This window comes from Monodon monoceros, unplaced genomic scaffold (genome assembly GCF_005190385.1).
Source record: "Monodon monoceros isolate NGI ecotype Baffin Bay Population unplaced genomic scaffold, NGI_Narwhal_1 Super_Scaffold_1, whole genome shotgun sequence".
NCBI classification, from domain to species: domain Eukaryota; kingdom Metazoa; phylum Chordata; class Mammalia; order Artiodactyla; family Monodontidae; genus Monodon; species Monodon monoceros.
This window is the reverse complement of record NW_021703765.1, coordinates 12,967,318-12,983,436: the sequence shown is the minus strand read 5'-3', so window position 1 is coordinate 12,983,436 and position 16,119 is coordinate 12,967,318. Positions and strand designations below refer to the sequence as shown.

Here is a 16,119-nt window from a genome sequence, read left to right as displayed (position 1 = left end):
TTCCTATTCTATATCTTCAGCCTGTTTTTCTAGCAGCTTTTCTTTAACCTATTATTGTGTTTGACTCTTCTCTCCTAAACAAATCAAAACAAAAACAAAATCTTCTCTTCATCCCTCCCTCATATCTCTTTTTCCTCCCAGCAGTTTACACCCCCTCTCTCAACTTTCACACTGTCTGTTGGTACGTCGTATTCATTACCATCACAGTAATCCAACAAAACTTCTGTCTCTACGATCACTACTGATCAAAGTGCTGCACCGAAAGGACACTTTTCAGACCTGATAGGAGCATGCAGGAGTATGTAGCTTTTTCATCCATATCTTTGTCAACACTTGGTATTCTTAGACTTTTTAAATTCAGTAGATATAAAGTGGTATATCATTATGGTTTTCATTTGCATTTCCCTGATTATTGTCAAACTTGAGAATTATTTGTATGTTCACTAACGTCAAAGCCTTTTTAGGCTTTTTGCCCATTTTTCCCACTTTGGGTTGTCTTTTTTCCTATTATTTCCTTGAAGTTTGTTATATAATTGGAATATTAGTATTCAGTCAGTTTTGTGTTTTATGAATATCTTTTTCCAATTTTTGATGTTTTTTCACATTTCTGGCCCATTTGAACACTGATTTTTAATTTTTTAATAGATTGATTGATCAGTTCCATGACATGATCTCCTATACTTCTTAAAATGTTTAAAGTTGTATTTTCACAGTAAAATTCTTAATCCATCTAAAATTAGTTTTTACATATGATGTGAGGTAGTGCTTAAGTTACATTTTTTTCTATATGGATAACCAGTTGTCCCATTATTGTTTATTGAACAGTGCATCATGTCTATACTGATTGGCAGTGCCACCTCTATCATAGATGATGTTTCCTTGTATGCATGTGTCTGTTATTAGGGAACATTCTTTTCCACTGGTCTCTTTCTCAATTATTGTAACATTGATACCCTGTCTTCATTACAGTTGCCTTGTTAAAAAGTCCTAAAATCTAATAGGGCAAGTCCAGCACCCTGTCCTTTTTTAGAACTGTTCATGACCCTTAGCGTTTTTATGTAAATTTTAGGATTATTTTATGAGACTCCAAGAAAGATCTCATTGAGATTCTGATTGAAATTGAGTTGATTCTATAAATTAATTGGGGGAGACATCAACTTCATGATTTTGAGTCTTCCTATCCAGAATATACTATATCTTATGTTTATTTAGATCTCCTTTAATGTCTTTTAATAAAGTTTTATAACTTTGTTTGAAAAAACTGTCACTTTATATCTATAATGTTATAATGCTACCTTTTTTAGGATTATATGGTTTTTAACCCTTTCTTGCTGATGTTTAGAAATAATATAACTTTTGTATGTTGAACTTATGTCTGGCCAACCTGAGAAACTTTATTATTAATTCTAATAACAAAATGTCACTGGAATTTTTATAAGTTTCAAGTGTAGAAAAGTCACCTGTAAATAATAGATTCTTGTGTAATACTTTTATTTTTTTCCCTTTTCCTTACTGTAGGATCTATTATATTGCTACCCCTCTTTTACTTCTGATATCAATTTGTTTCTTGCTTTCTTTTTAAAATACTTTTGATAGGGGTTTATCAATTTTATTAACCTTTTCAAATATTGAACTTTTGGCTGTGTTGACTTTTCTCTATGTGTTAGTGTCATTGATTTCTATTTTCATCTTTATTTCCTTCTGCTTTCTTTAGATTTGATTTTTTTTTCTGTTTTTCTAACTCCTTAAGGAGGAGACTTAGATTATTTACTTGTTAACTTTTCTTCTTTTCTGATACATAAATTTAAGGCTCTAAGCGCTCCTTTAGCCACATCCCTTTTACTGCATTGTAGCTTTGTTATCATTTAGTTCAAATTAGATTCTCATTTCCATTATATTTTTATTGATCCATGGATTTTTTTCATAAGGTAAAGGTAGTTAATTTTATGAGTCAGTTCTCTTATATTTGTATTAGTTTTTTGTAATCTGCTTGTTCTATCAGCTATTGAAAGACATGTTAAAATTATGATTGTGAGTTACGTCTTTCTCCTTTCAGTTTTCTCAATTTTTGCTTTGTATATTTTATAGATTCCCTTTATCAGCCTGAGGAAGTTCACTTTTTTTGCTAGTTGCTTGAGTATTTTTATCATGAAAGGGTGTTGAATATTGTCAAATGTTTTTTTCTGCATCAGTTGAGATGATTACATGGTTGTGTTTTTTATTCTCTTACAATGTTTTATATTAATGGATTTTTACATGTTAAAGCAACCTTTGCACTACTGCAATAAATCCCACTTGGTTATGGTATATAATTCCTTTTATATGAAGGTAGATTCAGTTTACTAGTATTCTGTTCAGGATTTTTGCATCGAAAATGAAGACTACTTGTAGAATAGAACAAATAAGAAGCCTTATTTTCACTACCTTCCATTAGTGTAGGGTGGGACTGAAAATAGGGGGAGTGGTTAAAAGTTTTTGAAAGGATCAGACTCCCAGATTCCCTTTTGAACCTTGGTGGAAGACTGGAGCTTTCCTTTCTAGACTTGAGATATCAGGCCTAGCTGAGAGCAGGAATAAGGTGCTATAATGAAAGAAGGGAAATTAAGTCAAAGGTATAGTTAGTCATTAGAAACCTCATTACCTTTCTCCTTCTTAGCTCCAGGAATGGGGTGGCAGCCAGAATTATATTTGCAGGGAAAAAAAGATTGGCAGAAAGTTTGTGCCAGAGTCACCTTAAAGTGAATTTACTCATGCATGAAGAGATTCTAATCAATGTTTTAGTACCTCAGTCTTTAGTGGATATCCCAAGATCACCAACCATTTGAAAAAAGCCTCTGACATCAAAGACAGAGATGAAAATATACACACAAGAAAAAGGATACTGGAGGGAACGGCCAATACAGGGAGCGGAAGAGAAAGTACAAAAACTCTCCCAAAAAAACACTGATGCAAAAGAAAAGAGCCAAACAAACTAAATCTGTAATGTGTCAGATGAGAGAGCAGGAAAACATTACAAAATCAAAAGTCTTTACCATAATCTGCAAGGCACTAGAGGACCCAGCTCCTTCCTCCTTACCTCCCGGGCCTCACCTTCTGCATTCCCCCTTGCTCACTCTGCACCCACCACTCTGGCTTCCAGGCTTAGAATACAATAGACATACTCCCACCTGGAGTCTTTGCTCAGCCTCTAACCAGGGTCTCACACACTTACTCCTCATGTCCCTCAGGTTCTTGCTTAAATATCATCCTCTCCATGAAACCTGCTTAGAACACCTCCATGTAAATTGTAATATTCTTCACTTTGGCCTTCTATACCCCTTATCTCACTCAGTGTTCTTTCCAAAGGCCTTATCACTTTGTAATATACTATATGATTTACTTATTTTTTGTGTTTGTTGTCTATAACAAAGGAACATAAGCTCTCCACAAGGAGGGAATGTTGTCTATTTGCTGCATCCTCTGTGTCTAAAAACATGCCTAGCACGTAGAGGGTGACAATAAGTTTGTTGTCTAGTGACCTCCGTGCACAAATATGGGCCAAGAAAATTCAAGAGGGCCATTTGGTTTCTGGTGTGGGTGCCAGCACTTGGGGCAGTAGCTTCCATCCCTCCACCCTTTCCATTACTCACTCAGTCTCCCCACAAGAGTGATAGCAACTCTTAGACACCCATTGTCTCCCCAGTTTTAGTGACCACAGACCTATATCTGGTCTCTGCCCTAGACTTTAAAATAGAGCATCTTGCTTTTAGCAACCTGGAAAAAGCAAGGGACAAGGGACAGAACAGCTTTTACTGGGAAAATATGTCTGACCATGGTATGTGTATTTTTTAAATGTATATAAATTTTACTTTTAACATTAGATAGTGGGGAAAGCTAAGGGAGAATGGAATCAGACTCAGAAGGAAGGTTAGTGAAAATCAAAGTGAATTATTGAGTTATACGATTGAGATCTTTTAAAGCTATTTCGGTACCTAGTCTAGCAATCCAGTGTGAATTCCTTTAACTAAGTAACTGCCAAAATTTTCAATTTTTAGTTAACATATTAGCTTATGGGAATATTAAAAATTCAATTAAAAACTTTAAACCATAGCATTTTACTATGTTAACAGTATTTCTCTAAAGTCATTTTTTTTAAATCAGGTTATTTTAACTTCCATGATAAAAGAATGTGAACAAAAAGTAGAGAACAAGACCGTCCAAGAGCCTCAAGGGTAAGACGTTAATTCTTTTTTTAAGGCTTTAGTTAACCTTAATTTCTCTATATAAATTTCTTCAGGTGGGTGTAGTGTTTTATATTGTGTTATTTTGTAGTCATTAATTTGGAAGACAAGAAAATCCTTTAAAACAGCAGCTTCTCTAATGCTAATCCATAAACCATCTGGGAAATATAAAATTCAGATCTCTATCTCATTCTCTGTGACCTCAACATTCTGAGTCAGCCTAGGGATCTGTATATTTAAAAGCTTCCAACAAAAACACTAATTTGAAAAGATATATGCACCCCAATGTTCATAGCAGCCAGCATTATTTATAATTGCCAAGGTATGGAAGCAACCTAAGTGTCCATCAGCAGATGAATGGATAAAGAAGACGTGGTGTGTGTGTGTGTGTGTGTGTGTGTGTGTGTGTGTGTGTGTGTGTGCGCGCGTATATGTATATATATATATATACATGCACATACACACACACACACATACATACATACATACAGTAGAATACTACTCAGCCATAAAAAAGAATGAAATTTTGCGATATACAACATGGATGGACTTGGAGGGTATTATGCTAAACAAAATAAGTCAGAGAAAGACAAATGCTGTATGATATCACTTATATGAAGAATCTAAAAAATACAACAAACTAGTGAATATAACAAAAAAGAAATAGACTCATAGACATAGAGAAAAAACTAGTGGTTACCAGTGGGGAGAGGGAAGGAGAGAGGGGCAATATAGGAGTAGAGAATTAAGAGGTACAAAGTATTATGTATAAAATAAACTACAAGGATATATTGTACAACACAGGGAATATAGCCAATATTTTATAATAACTATAAATGGAGTACAACCTTTAAAAATTATGAATCATTATATTATAAACCTGTAACTTATATAAGATCGTATATCAATTATACTTCAGTAAAATATAAAAATAAAATAAAATAAATACAAGCTTCCAAACAGATTCTGATAGGTAGCTGGATTTGGGAATCACTGGTGAATGTAGTTTGTAGAAATTTATGAGAGGAGTTGTAAGATTTAACTTGATTCACTGCATAAAGGATTGTCAACTTGTGAATGTTCTAGTCCCATGCTTTTAACCAAACTAATTAGAATTCAAAGATTCAGTGAAATTAAAATATGAACATAGATGTGAAAGAATAAAGTTGGGCATTTCAGGACAGGAAATAATTTACAAGTAGTCTCTAACTCTTTCTGAAGTACCCTTGACCAGTTGATCTTAAATGGACTCTGTTAGGCATGAAAAGCTCAATGGTGTTTCCTTTATAAAACTGACTACCAGGAATAAGTGTTTCATCTTGTCAGGCTAGATACACAGAAACACACTCCTCCACACCCACAACCCCCCCCCCCCCACAAACACAGAGTCTTTTGCCTTTTACTATGAGTCAGAACTCTTGCTTTAGTCTCCTAGAATGGTGGGAGCTCTTCTATCATTTTAGCCATGGAAAGTTATAAAACAATAGACATACTTTGATAGGTTTCTATTCTGAACACAAAATCCATAAAGTTAACATTAAAGCAAATAATTCTGTTCATTTGTTGTATATTAAATATTAAAATTATTTGGTGCCTTATTAGTTTAAGGTGTAAAAGGTTTTAGACCAAAACTGAGAAAAATTATATGTGAAATACATTCTAAATGAAATTTCATGAATTATCATGCAGGAATTTTACAAGAAAGAAATCTCTTTGTAACTTTCTAAGATTGCTTTGGTTATATGACCTTCCTTTTTAATAAAAAAAAAAAGTTCACATTTATAATCATATTTTCCCATGTTATTCAAATCCTCTATATTATCATTTATTTTTTAACTCTTTTTTTAAAATTTATTTTTTTATACAGCAGGTCCTTATTAGTCATCCATTTTATACATATCAGTGTATACATGTCAATCCCAATCTCCCAATTCATCACACCACCACCCACACGTGCCTCTGCTTTCCCCCCTTGGTGTCCATACATTTGTTCTCTACTCTGTGTCTCAATTTCTGCCCTGCAAACCGGTTCATCTGTACCATTTTTCTAGATTCCACATATATGCATTAATATACGGTATTTGGTTTTTTCTTTCTGACTTATTTCACTCTGTAGAACAGTCTCTAGATCCATCCACATCTCTACAAATGACCCAATTTCGTTCCTTTTTATGGCTGAATAATACTCCATTGTATATATGTACCACATCTTCTTTATCCATTCATCTGTCGATGGACGCTTAGGTTGCTTCCATGTCCTGGCTATTGTAAATGTTATTCAAATCCTCTATATTATCATTTATTTTTTTTAACTCTTACTGTAGAGAATTTCAAATTAACACAAAAATAAACATGGTATAATGATTTCCCATGTACTCATCACTCAGCTTCAACAATTATCAACTCATAGTCAATTTTATTTCATCTATACCCAACTCTTCTCCCCTCCCATATTCTGATGTACATCTCTAAAAGATAAGTGCTATTTTTTTAAACATAAACACAGTATCATCACACCATAACAACTCCTTAATATCATTTATTATCTGGCCTTTGTTCAAATTTCTAATTGTTTCATAAATGTCATTATTGATTTGTTGTTCGTTTTTTCCCTACAGTTTGTTTCCTTGAGTCAGGATCCAACATTCCATATATTATAAGTGGTTAATATGTTTCTTGAATCTCTTTTAATTCAGAGGTTCCCCCTTGTATCTCTTTTTTTCTCCATACAACTTACTTGTTGAAGGAACTGAGTCATTTGTCCTATAGAGGTTCCCACAGTCCAAATCTTGCTAACTGCATTTCCCTTGTGTGGTTCAAAATGTTCCTCTGTATTTCCCATAAATTTACTAGTTGGATCTAGATCTAGAGATGTAATCAGGTTTGGGGCATGTTTTTTATTTGCCAAGACTTCTACATAGGAGGAGGTGTGTTTTCATCGTGAGGCAGGTAATGTCTGCTTCTCTCTTTTTTTGGTGATGTTAACGTCTATTAATGATGAATGCCAGATCCGTTAATTCATTAGCAATTACAAAATGTATTACTCTATCATTCCTTCTTCATTTGTGAGCTAGAATTCTTCAGAAAGAAAACCGTCCCCCATATGTACTATTTTTACCAAGTTATACCGTTTATATAGTAAAGACAAGATAAATGTTCAATTCTTTCTCTGTATGTACCAGTTTCCAAAGTAATGAACTGATCCACCCTCCAACCGGAGGCAAAAGAAAAGAGAAAAGGGATTACATGCAGAAATATCAGCACTGTGCAAAAGGACAAAAGTTCAGAAAAGCATGTTTGGGAACTGTAATTAAAGCTACAGCACAGAGTATGTACGGGAGAACAATAGAGATAAGTCTATAAAGGTAGACGGGCACCATTAATAAAGAACTTTGTATGCTACGTGAGAGGTTTGGACTTATCCTGTGGCCAGGAGTCAACAAACTTTCTCTGTAAAGACAGTAAATATTTTAAGCTTTGCGATTCATATGGTCTCTGTTACAAGTACACAATTGAACTCTGCTATTGTAGCAGTAAGCAGCCATTGACAATATGGAAATGTATGGCTATGGCTGCATTCCAATAAAACTTTATTTACAAAAACAGGCAGCAGACTGGATTTGGCCTGTGACCCTTAGTTTACCAACCCTTAGTAACTTTGCTTCTCAGGCCTTAGGGTCCATCAGAATCACCTGGAAATTTTTGGGTGCCATCTCCAGAGTTTTTGATTCAGAAGATCTGGGATGGAGCCTGAGAATTTGAATTGCAACAAATTCCCAGGTGATGTTAATACTCTGGGTCCAGGAGCCACACTTTGAGAACCACTGCTTTGGAAGCCATGCTCTAGTGAATACAAGCAACAGAGAAGCAGGTGGAACAGAAAGCTACTGTAGTAACCCATGATGAAGGCAGGTATGGGCATGGATGGGCAGGTAATAATAAGATACATTCATGAACCAGACACCATTCTCAGCATTTTTCATATATTTGCTAATAATTTATCATAATAGCCCTTTGAAGTAGATACTATTACTATTCCCATTTTACAGATGACACAGAGGTTAGGTAACTTGCTCAAAGGCCACCTAGCTACTAAGTGGAGGAACCAGAATTCAAACCCAGGCATTGTGGTTCTTGAGACCATGGTCTTAACCACCATGTTTTACTGCCTATATGTAACAGTGAGTATGAGAATAAGATGGACTCAAGATATATTCAAATGTGAACTCAGTTTAACATGGCAACAGATTAGAGTAAGAGAGAACTAGAATCTAATAAGAATTCCCAGATTGAATGATGGCACCGTACAACCAAATGGAACTGTTCTGAAGAGGAATATTTAAAATTTGAGGTACAGGAAGAAAAACACTATAAGCAGTTATTGAGATTTAGGAACCATTAGGATATAGGTGGTAATTAAAGGCTTAGGTAAGGACTAGAGGTGGATAGATGATATCACTTGGAAAGGGAGCTCAGACCTGGAATTAGACCAACATTTAAAATGCGGCGTTTAAGGGACTTCCCTGGTGGTGCAGTGGTTAAGAATCCACCTGCCGATACAGGGGACACGGGTTCGAGCCCTGGTCCGGGAAGATCCCACATGCCGGGAGCAACTAAGCCCGTGCGCCACAACTACTGAGCCTGTGCTCTAGATCCCAAGAGCCACAACTACTGAAGCCCGCACACCTAGAGCCCATGAGCCCATGCTCCACAACAACAGAAGCCACTGCAAGGAGAAGCCCGTGCACCGCAATGAAGAGTAGCCCCTGCTTGCCACAACTAGAGAAAGCCCACACGCAGCAACGAAGACCCAATGCAGCCAAAAATAAATAAATAAAATAAATAATTTTTTTTTGAAAGTGCAGCATTTACGAGAAGCTTAACTGAGAAATAGGAGGCAAATCAGAGTGGTGTCAAAAAATCAAATAGGGGTTTCAAAGAGAAGGAATAGTGATCTTTGATTTGCAAGATATAGTGATGTGGAGAGAGAGAGAACTATTCTAGGACATAAATAATTTTAAAGATAGGCCAGAAGTAAGAGATTCTACAGATTCAGAATCAATAAGAAATGACAGCTGGTTGGCTATGAGTTGCAAAGGAAAGATCTGAGAATCCCTTGAAAGCCTGCAGTAAGAAGACATTACAAGGCAGCCCATTTCATTTTTAACAACTCTGTTTTTAAAATATTCCTTTCTCATCCTGAGTTAAAGTCTCCCTTCCTATAACATCTACTCTCTATACCAGGTTTTCATCATTTGGCGGAGGGGTCAGAGTCAGACCCTTTTGTCTAACTGATAAAAATGTAAACTCTTTCTTCAGAAAAAAAAAAAAAAAAGCCATAATGTAATGGTTCTTCACTAGAAAGCTTTGTAAAATACATACGTGGGTCCTCTACCCCAGATGGAAAAAATCAGAATCACTGGGGTTACATCTAGGTGTCCACATTTCAAAAAGTTCCCCCAGGTAATTGTGATGTGCATCAATAGAGCTCTATGGATATATACAGCTGTGCAGATATATATTATATATCTCATTTTTCATGAGTAACACAGAGAGTTATCTTAAGTCTCCTAAATCTTCTCTTCTCCAAACCAAACATTCTTCATTCCTTTCACTTTTATCTCTTATGGTTTCCAGACTCCTTAGCATCATTGTTGCACTCTTCTTAGAATATCATTAACACTTGATGGGGGACTTCCCTGGTGGCGCACACTCCCAGGGAAGCATTCTCCCAATGCAGGGGGCCCGGGTTCGATTCCTGGTCAGGGAACTGGATCCCACACGCATGCCACAACTAGGAGTTTGCATGCCACAGCTAAAGAGCTGGCGAGCCTCAACTAAGGAGCCCACCTGCCGCAGCTGAGACCCAGTGCAACCAAATAAATAAATATTTTTTTAAAAAAGACTTCATGGTATCTCAAGTATTATCTGAGCCATGTATCCTGTTTTTGTAGATACAAACTAAAATCATACTTATCTTTTACTTAACACTGTTTCCTACAAAAAAAAAACAGTACTATAAACCTAGAATGTTAAGGAAAGTCATCATGGAAAAGATAGGGCTTGAGCTGGGAATTAAAAGATGGCTAGACACGAGATAAAAGAAGAAATATTTAAGTTGAGAATGGTTTGAACAATTAGACTAGGCAAACCTGACTCAAGGGGGTCTAGAAGTTAAGTAGTGATGGTTGGTTAAACACACACACACACACACACACACATAAGAATTAGATTGCTATGTTTCTTGAATGCCATGCATATTTTATCTTGTAGGTAGTAAGTGACCACTGAAGATTTTGAGAAGGGGTGTGATATAAAGAAGTGATTATTTAAGAGGTGAATCTGACTAATGCAAGGAGGCCAGATCTAAAACTTTTGGAATAATTCAGTTGTAAAGTATTGGCATTAGAAATAAAAGTAAACAATAGAGAAGATGTTGTAGAATAAAGTCACAAGATTTGATGATAGTTTGAAATGGAGAGCCATTATATTCACTGTTGGGAAGAGAGGAAAAGGATAGAACCACTGGCAAGTAAAGAAATAAAAGTGAGTGATAAAAACTCTCCAGAAAACGTGCATAGAGGGAACCTACCTCAACATAATAAGGGCCATATGTGACAAACCCACAGCAAGCCTCATACTCAACGGTGAAAAACTGAAAGCATTTCCACTAAGATCAGGAACAAGACAAGGATGTTCACTCTAGCCACGGCAATCAGGGAAGAAAAAGAAATAAAAGGAATACAGATTGGAAAAGAAGTAAAACTGTCATTGTTTGCAGATGACATGATACTATACATAGAAAATCCTAAAGATGCCACCAGAAAACTACTAGAACTAATCAATGAATTTGGTAAATTTGCAGGATACAAAATTAATGCACAGAAATCTCTGGCATTCCTATACACCAACAATGAAAAATCAGAAAGAAATTAAGGAAACATTCCCATTTACCATCACAACAAAAAGCATGACATACCTAGGAATAAAGCTGCCTAAGGAGGTGAAAGACTTGTACTCAGAAATAAAAGTGGGGAGTTATTTCTAAAGTTAGGGTATGAAAAAAAACTTGAGACATTGGCTTTATGTAGCAAACAGTGGTAATGTGGGACTGGCCCTCAGGAAAAATGTGATTCAATAAATATTTTTGAGTCATCCTCTGGAGATGTTACTTAAAACTTATAGAATGAGTAAGTTTTTTAATTGAAGAACTAGAGCCAAATGCTGAGCCTTATGGAGGATTACTTTGTGGGAAGAGGAAAAGCAGCAAGAGAGGGGTATTCAGAGCACGTAGGGTCAGACCAGGTTGATGTACTGGCAGGAGAGCCATGGGAAGAAGAGACTTTCAGGATGGGCATCGTGGTCGGGTATTTAACTGAGTAACTCAGCACACACCTTTAAAGACCACATAGAACCAGAGGTCTTAGGTAGCAGCACATACTTCACGTGTAGATTTAACAGACATCTGTTGAGCTCCTGTACCTCGCTCGCCATTCATTGTCTTTGACATGTTCAAACATATTCTCTTACTTAGTCCTCAAGATATTTTGCAGTAACAGTTACAAAATTTTACAGAGGAGGAAACTGAATCACAGTGATTTAAAGCATCTTGGCCAAAGCCACAAGGCCAATAAGCTGGATTCCTGAATCCATTACAGCACAATTGTTGGATCACTGAAAAATTGTCCTTTATCAATACTCTGTTCAGTAATATGATAAACCAGCTGTGTTTAGTAGTCATTTAAATTGTGCTTACTTCCTACACAGAAGGTTGGTCAAAAAGAAAGGAAAAGATTTAACACTGTCCATCAAAACTAGTGCAATTGGCAACTGAGGACATGTTTTTTCTCCCCAACCCTGCCCCCCCAAAAAAGTAATATGTCCTAGGATTGTTAAAGACCTCACTGAGATTTCCTTTACTCATCTGTGAAAATAGGGATAATATCTATCTCCCAGGGTTGCTGTAAGAATTAAATGAAGTAATGCTGATAATAAGAAGAATAACTAACAGTTAGAGCATGGTATTACGTGCCTGGCACTGCTAATAAGCACTTTACACTCGTATAATCCTAAATAGCCCTGTGAGGTAGGTACTAGAATTATCTCCATTTTATAGATGAGGAAACAGAGACTAAATAACTTGCCCAAAGTCATACAGCTAGTAAATGACAGAACCGAGATTCAGTCTCATTCCACACTTTCTCCTAATCACTATACCACACTGCTTCCTTTAAAAAAACAATGAACATGAAAGCTGCTAACCTATTATGGTACCAAAAAACTCTACTCCATAAATACTAGTTTCCCTTTTGTGATACCAGTTCAAAATGCATTTATTAATGTTATACTACTAAAGAAATGAAAAAATAGATATTTTAGTTTTTTAATTGCTTTACACGAATTTCAAAATTTCTTTCCTAGCTCAATGTCAATTGCTGCAAGCTTAGTGAGTGAAGATACAAAGACCAAGTTTTTGAACAAAATGGGCCAGTTGACAACATCAGGTGCCATGTTGGCCAATGTGTTTCAGAGAAAGAAGTAAAAGCAGGAAGGAAGCCCCCAGTAAACACTAAATGGACCTCAAGCAGACTGGTTCCTTGTACTTGAAGTACTTGCCTTTTTTAATTTCTTTTTTATGTTCTTGCATTATAATTTTATCTTAACCTCCAAAGATATTTGCACTGCTTTTGATTATTGCTGTATATCTGTTAATTTTGGAGTTACAACTGTGGTGATAAAAAATTGAGTTGATAGTCTGTACCAAGTCCCTCCTCTATGTTCTTGTCTTTCAGAATAATTTTATATATATATATATATATATATATATATATATATATATATGGTTTTTTTTAAATTTTTGGATGGGATATTAGCAAATATCTGTATGATACACTAAGCTATTACAGTGGTACTTAAAATAATGTAAATTTGCAGTCATTGTTATAAAGTAATAAAAGTGGAGATTACTTAAGTATTTAAATTATGAAAGAATAATGCAGACTTTTTATTGTTTCTTAACTGACTAGAAAGAGCCACCAGCATTACTCTGTGCCTTTTGGACTTCAGTTTGTGTGTCTGTAGGAATTGTGTGCATTCCATTCACACAGTGTTTATAATACTGCAATGAATTTGAATTGCAAATCCTACAGTAAGTAGATAATAATGAAACTTTCAATATTTCAGCACTCTCATGAATATTCTTTAAGTGCTATTTAAACCTCCCCATCACTTACATGCATATAATGGACTTACCTGAGGAAACCCAACACAGAAGCATGGGGAGTGGTTAACCAAGGTGAATTTTACATACTGGTGTGTAGTAGATTTAAATTCTCAAAACTAAATTTAAGTAAGAAGACCTAATAATTGTGACATTTTTTCCCAAACCGAAATACAGAAGAAAATAATGGTTTGAATCTAATATTTAATACCTATTTACATAAAACATTTTATTAAGATGTTTTCTAATGATTTTAATTTCAGAGATTATCTTTTCATTCTGTGTGTTACAGAGAAGTACAGAAAAGTTCAGGACATTTGGGGGCTGCTTTTTTCCCTCTAAACTAAAAATGACATTGGCTAAATTATTACTGGTTAGTCATCACCTTGTCCCTTAAAGTCAGTGACTATTCTTGTGTTTGATATATATTACATAGAGTCTTAAGTCAGTGTACCGTTCCACTGGAATTTGACAGTTGTCTTTAAAGTAACGCAACTTGAAGTAGAAAAGAGTGGTCCTGGACATAGAAGGGAGGTGGTTGGTTTAAGGGGTTAATGTGAGGCCTTTTTGAAAAATGCATATTTTGGTAAAGAGAATTCTCTTTTGAGCACAGCTGATACAAATGGGTGATTGTCATGTTTGTTGTATAAACTGGTTTAATACACTTGGAACATAGGTGGATTATATTCACTTCCTGGGAAAGCTAGCTTACCACATATTAAAGCTTATAAAATAAGTTGCCATAGGCAAAGCCATTTAAAAAGTCTATTCTGAAATTATTTCTTTTACCTACAGTGAAATAATTGTTAAGTAACTAGTCTTTACGGAAACTGTTGGATTCTAGGCATTCCTGAGAAATTGAAAGTGGCTACCTTTCATGTCAAAAATGTTGATCTATTATAAATAAAATGTTTTTGCATACTTGTTTTGGTTTTGGTTTTTACTATGTGTGTTTATTTTCATTTTGAAACACTATATCCTACATCCAAGCAAAATGAAATGAGAAAGTGTATGTTCATTAAAATATATTTTATTTTAAGAATATAAGCTATATAAATTACCTATTTTAGTTTACTTTTACTAAAAAAAGATTATGTTGTATAAAATTAATACATTTCCGAGGTGATTTAAAGAAAAAATGTTTAAATTCTTATTTGCTTTGAACTGTAGTAGAATTAGTATGTTTATTACCTGGTGAATAAATATAATATATTTTTAATGTGATAATTTTTATTAATTTGTGACTCCATTTATCTAAATGCTAATGGTTTTTTTGGAAAGGCACCAGCTAGCAAGATACACAGTATATCTCAAGTGAGTCCCCCTTATTATGCTGTTAAATATATTAATGTCAGTAAGACTTCCCACTTATTTTCACATTGATTTTTATGGTAAAATATGGATTCTTTAAACACAAGACAGTCACTAATCACTGAAACTGCGTGTGTTCTTCCAAAACAAGCTGTAAAACTCCCATCCTCACTCTTTTTAAACAGAAGTAAAAATGATACAAATTAAAGTTAAGTTTGCAAAGTAATGAAAAGTTAATTTGAAATTATGCTCCAAAGCAAGCCAGAGACTAAAATTTTTCAGAAATCCAGAAGTGCCGTAGTTAACAATTTTGCTAAATTATTCCAAGAGCGATGCTTGAGTAGTAGCACTGTCTACCTCTCTATACATAGTATCCTTGACCTTCATTTGTTTCCATCAGTGCACCTTTTGAAAGATTACTTTGCTAAACATCAGATTGACTTACAACCTGAATGAAATTGTGAGTAATTTAAGTAATTTTAATGGGATATCAATTCAAGGTGCTATCAAACTTCCTTTTCTTACAGAAAAAAAGAAAAATTGGTTCAAATAGTCCCTGAACTAAAATTTAGGGAGGTGAAATCAGTGTGGGCTGAATTGTCTTTTCATGACCCTGATTTTTAACATAAACTATTTTAGACCATTATTTGACCTTTAAGGACATAACTTTGTCTAGACCTACCTTGTTGATCTTTGAACAGTGATAGCCAACTGCCGCTAACATTTTGTGCTGATTACCGATTTCGTAACTACTTTTTGTGTAAATAATGTATATTTAAAGAGCTTTGTAATTGGCTACTCTAATTCCTAAAATTCTCCAGATTGTCCAGGTAACAATATTCCAACTTTATTTTGGTTGTTAACTCTCTTACAAGCAAACTGTGAAATAAATTTAGCCTTTCATATGAATAGACTTGTTTGAAAGTTGTAATGTAACGTTGCAGTGTTCTTGGTTTGTTACTATTTTATTTCTGTACGTTTAAAAATAATATGTTAAAGCTATATGCTACTAATCAAAAATAGTAAATGTATCTGCATATTGGTAAAATAATTGGATTTTAGACTATTTTTATACTACATAAGGATGCTCTGCATGCATTTCATCTGTGGAGTCTGTGTTCTAATCACAATCTGAGAGTGCCACATCTCATCATTCCTATTTTTCCTTCAGGACTAACTACAGGAAACTTTGTGTTGATTGCCTTCTTTATGTTTTACTTTGTGTATTTTAAAAAATCTTAAAATAAAAATTTCCATTCACTGTAAGAGCATACCAATCATAAAGTACACAATAGTTAATATAAACTTACCACAGTATTTTAAAAGTTAATTATGTGTTTTTGATAGCATATAAATAATTCCTTCAGT

General features: G+C 34.7%; 1 protein-coding gene across 7 annotated transcripts in view; it reads left to right on the top strand.

The window, feature by feature from the left end:
* RELCH (RAB11 binding and LisH domain, coiled-coil and HEAT repeat containing) overlaps nt 1-14,364 on the top strand; it is a 120,002-nt gene extending 105,638 nt beyond the window's left edge. For 6 of the 7 annotated variants that reach the window (XR_003793580.1, XM_029223014.1, XM_029223009.1 and 3 more), the window contains 2 exons: nt 4,141-4,211; nt 12,642-14,361. Coding sequence is in view for 6 of the 7 variants with exons in the window: in XM_029223014.1 (XP_029078847.1) it covers nt 4,141-4,211; nt 12,642-12,762 (192 nt within the window). In the remaining variant the exon portion in view is untranslated. Of the gene's footprint in view, nt 1-4,140; nt 4,212-12,641 lie in introns of all 7 variants that reach the window. The other variant, XM_029222998.1, reaches the window with a different exon arrangement.
* The last annotated feature ends 1,755 nt before the right edge of the window (nt 14,365-16,119 follow it).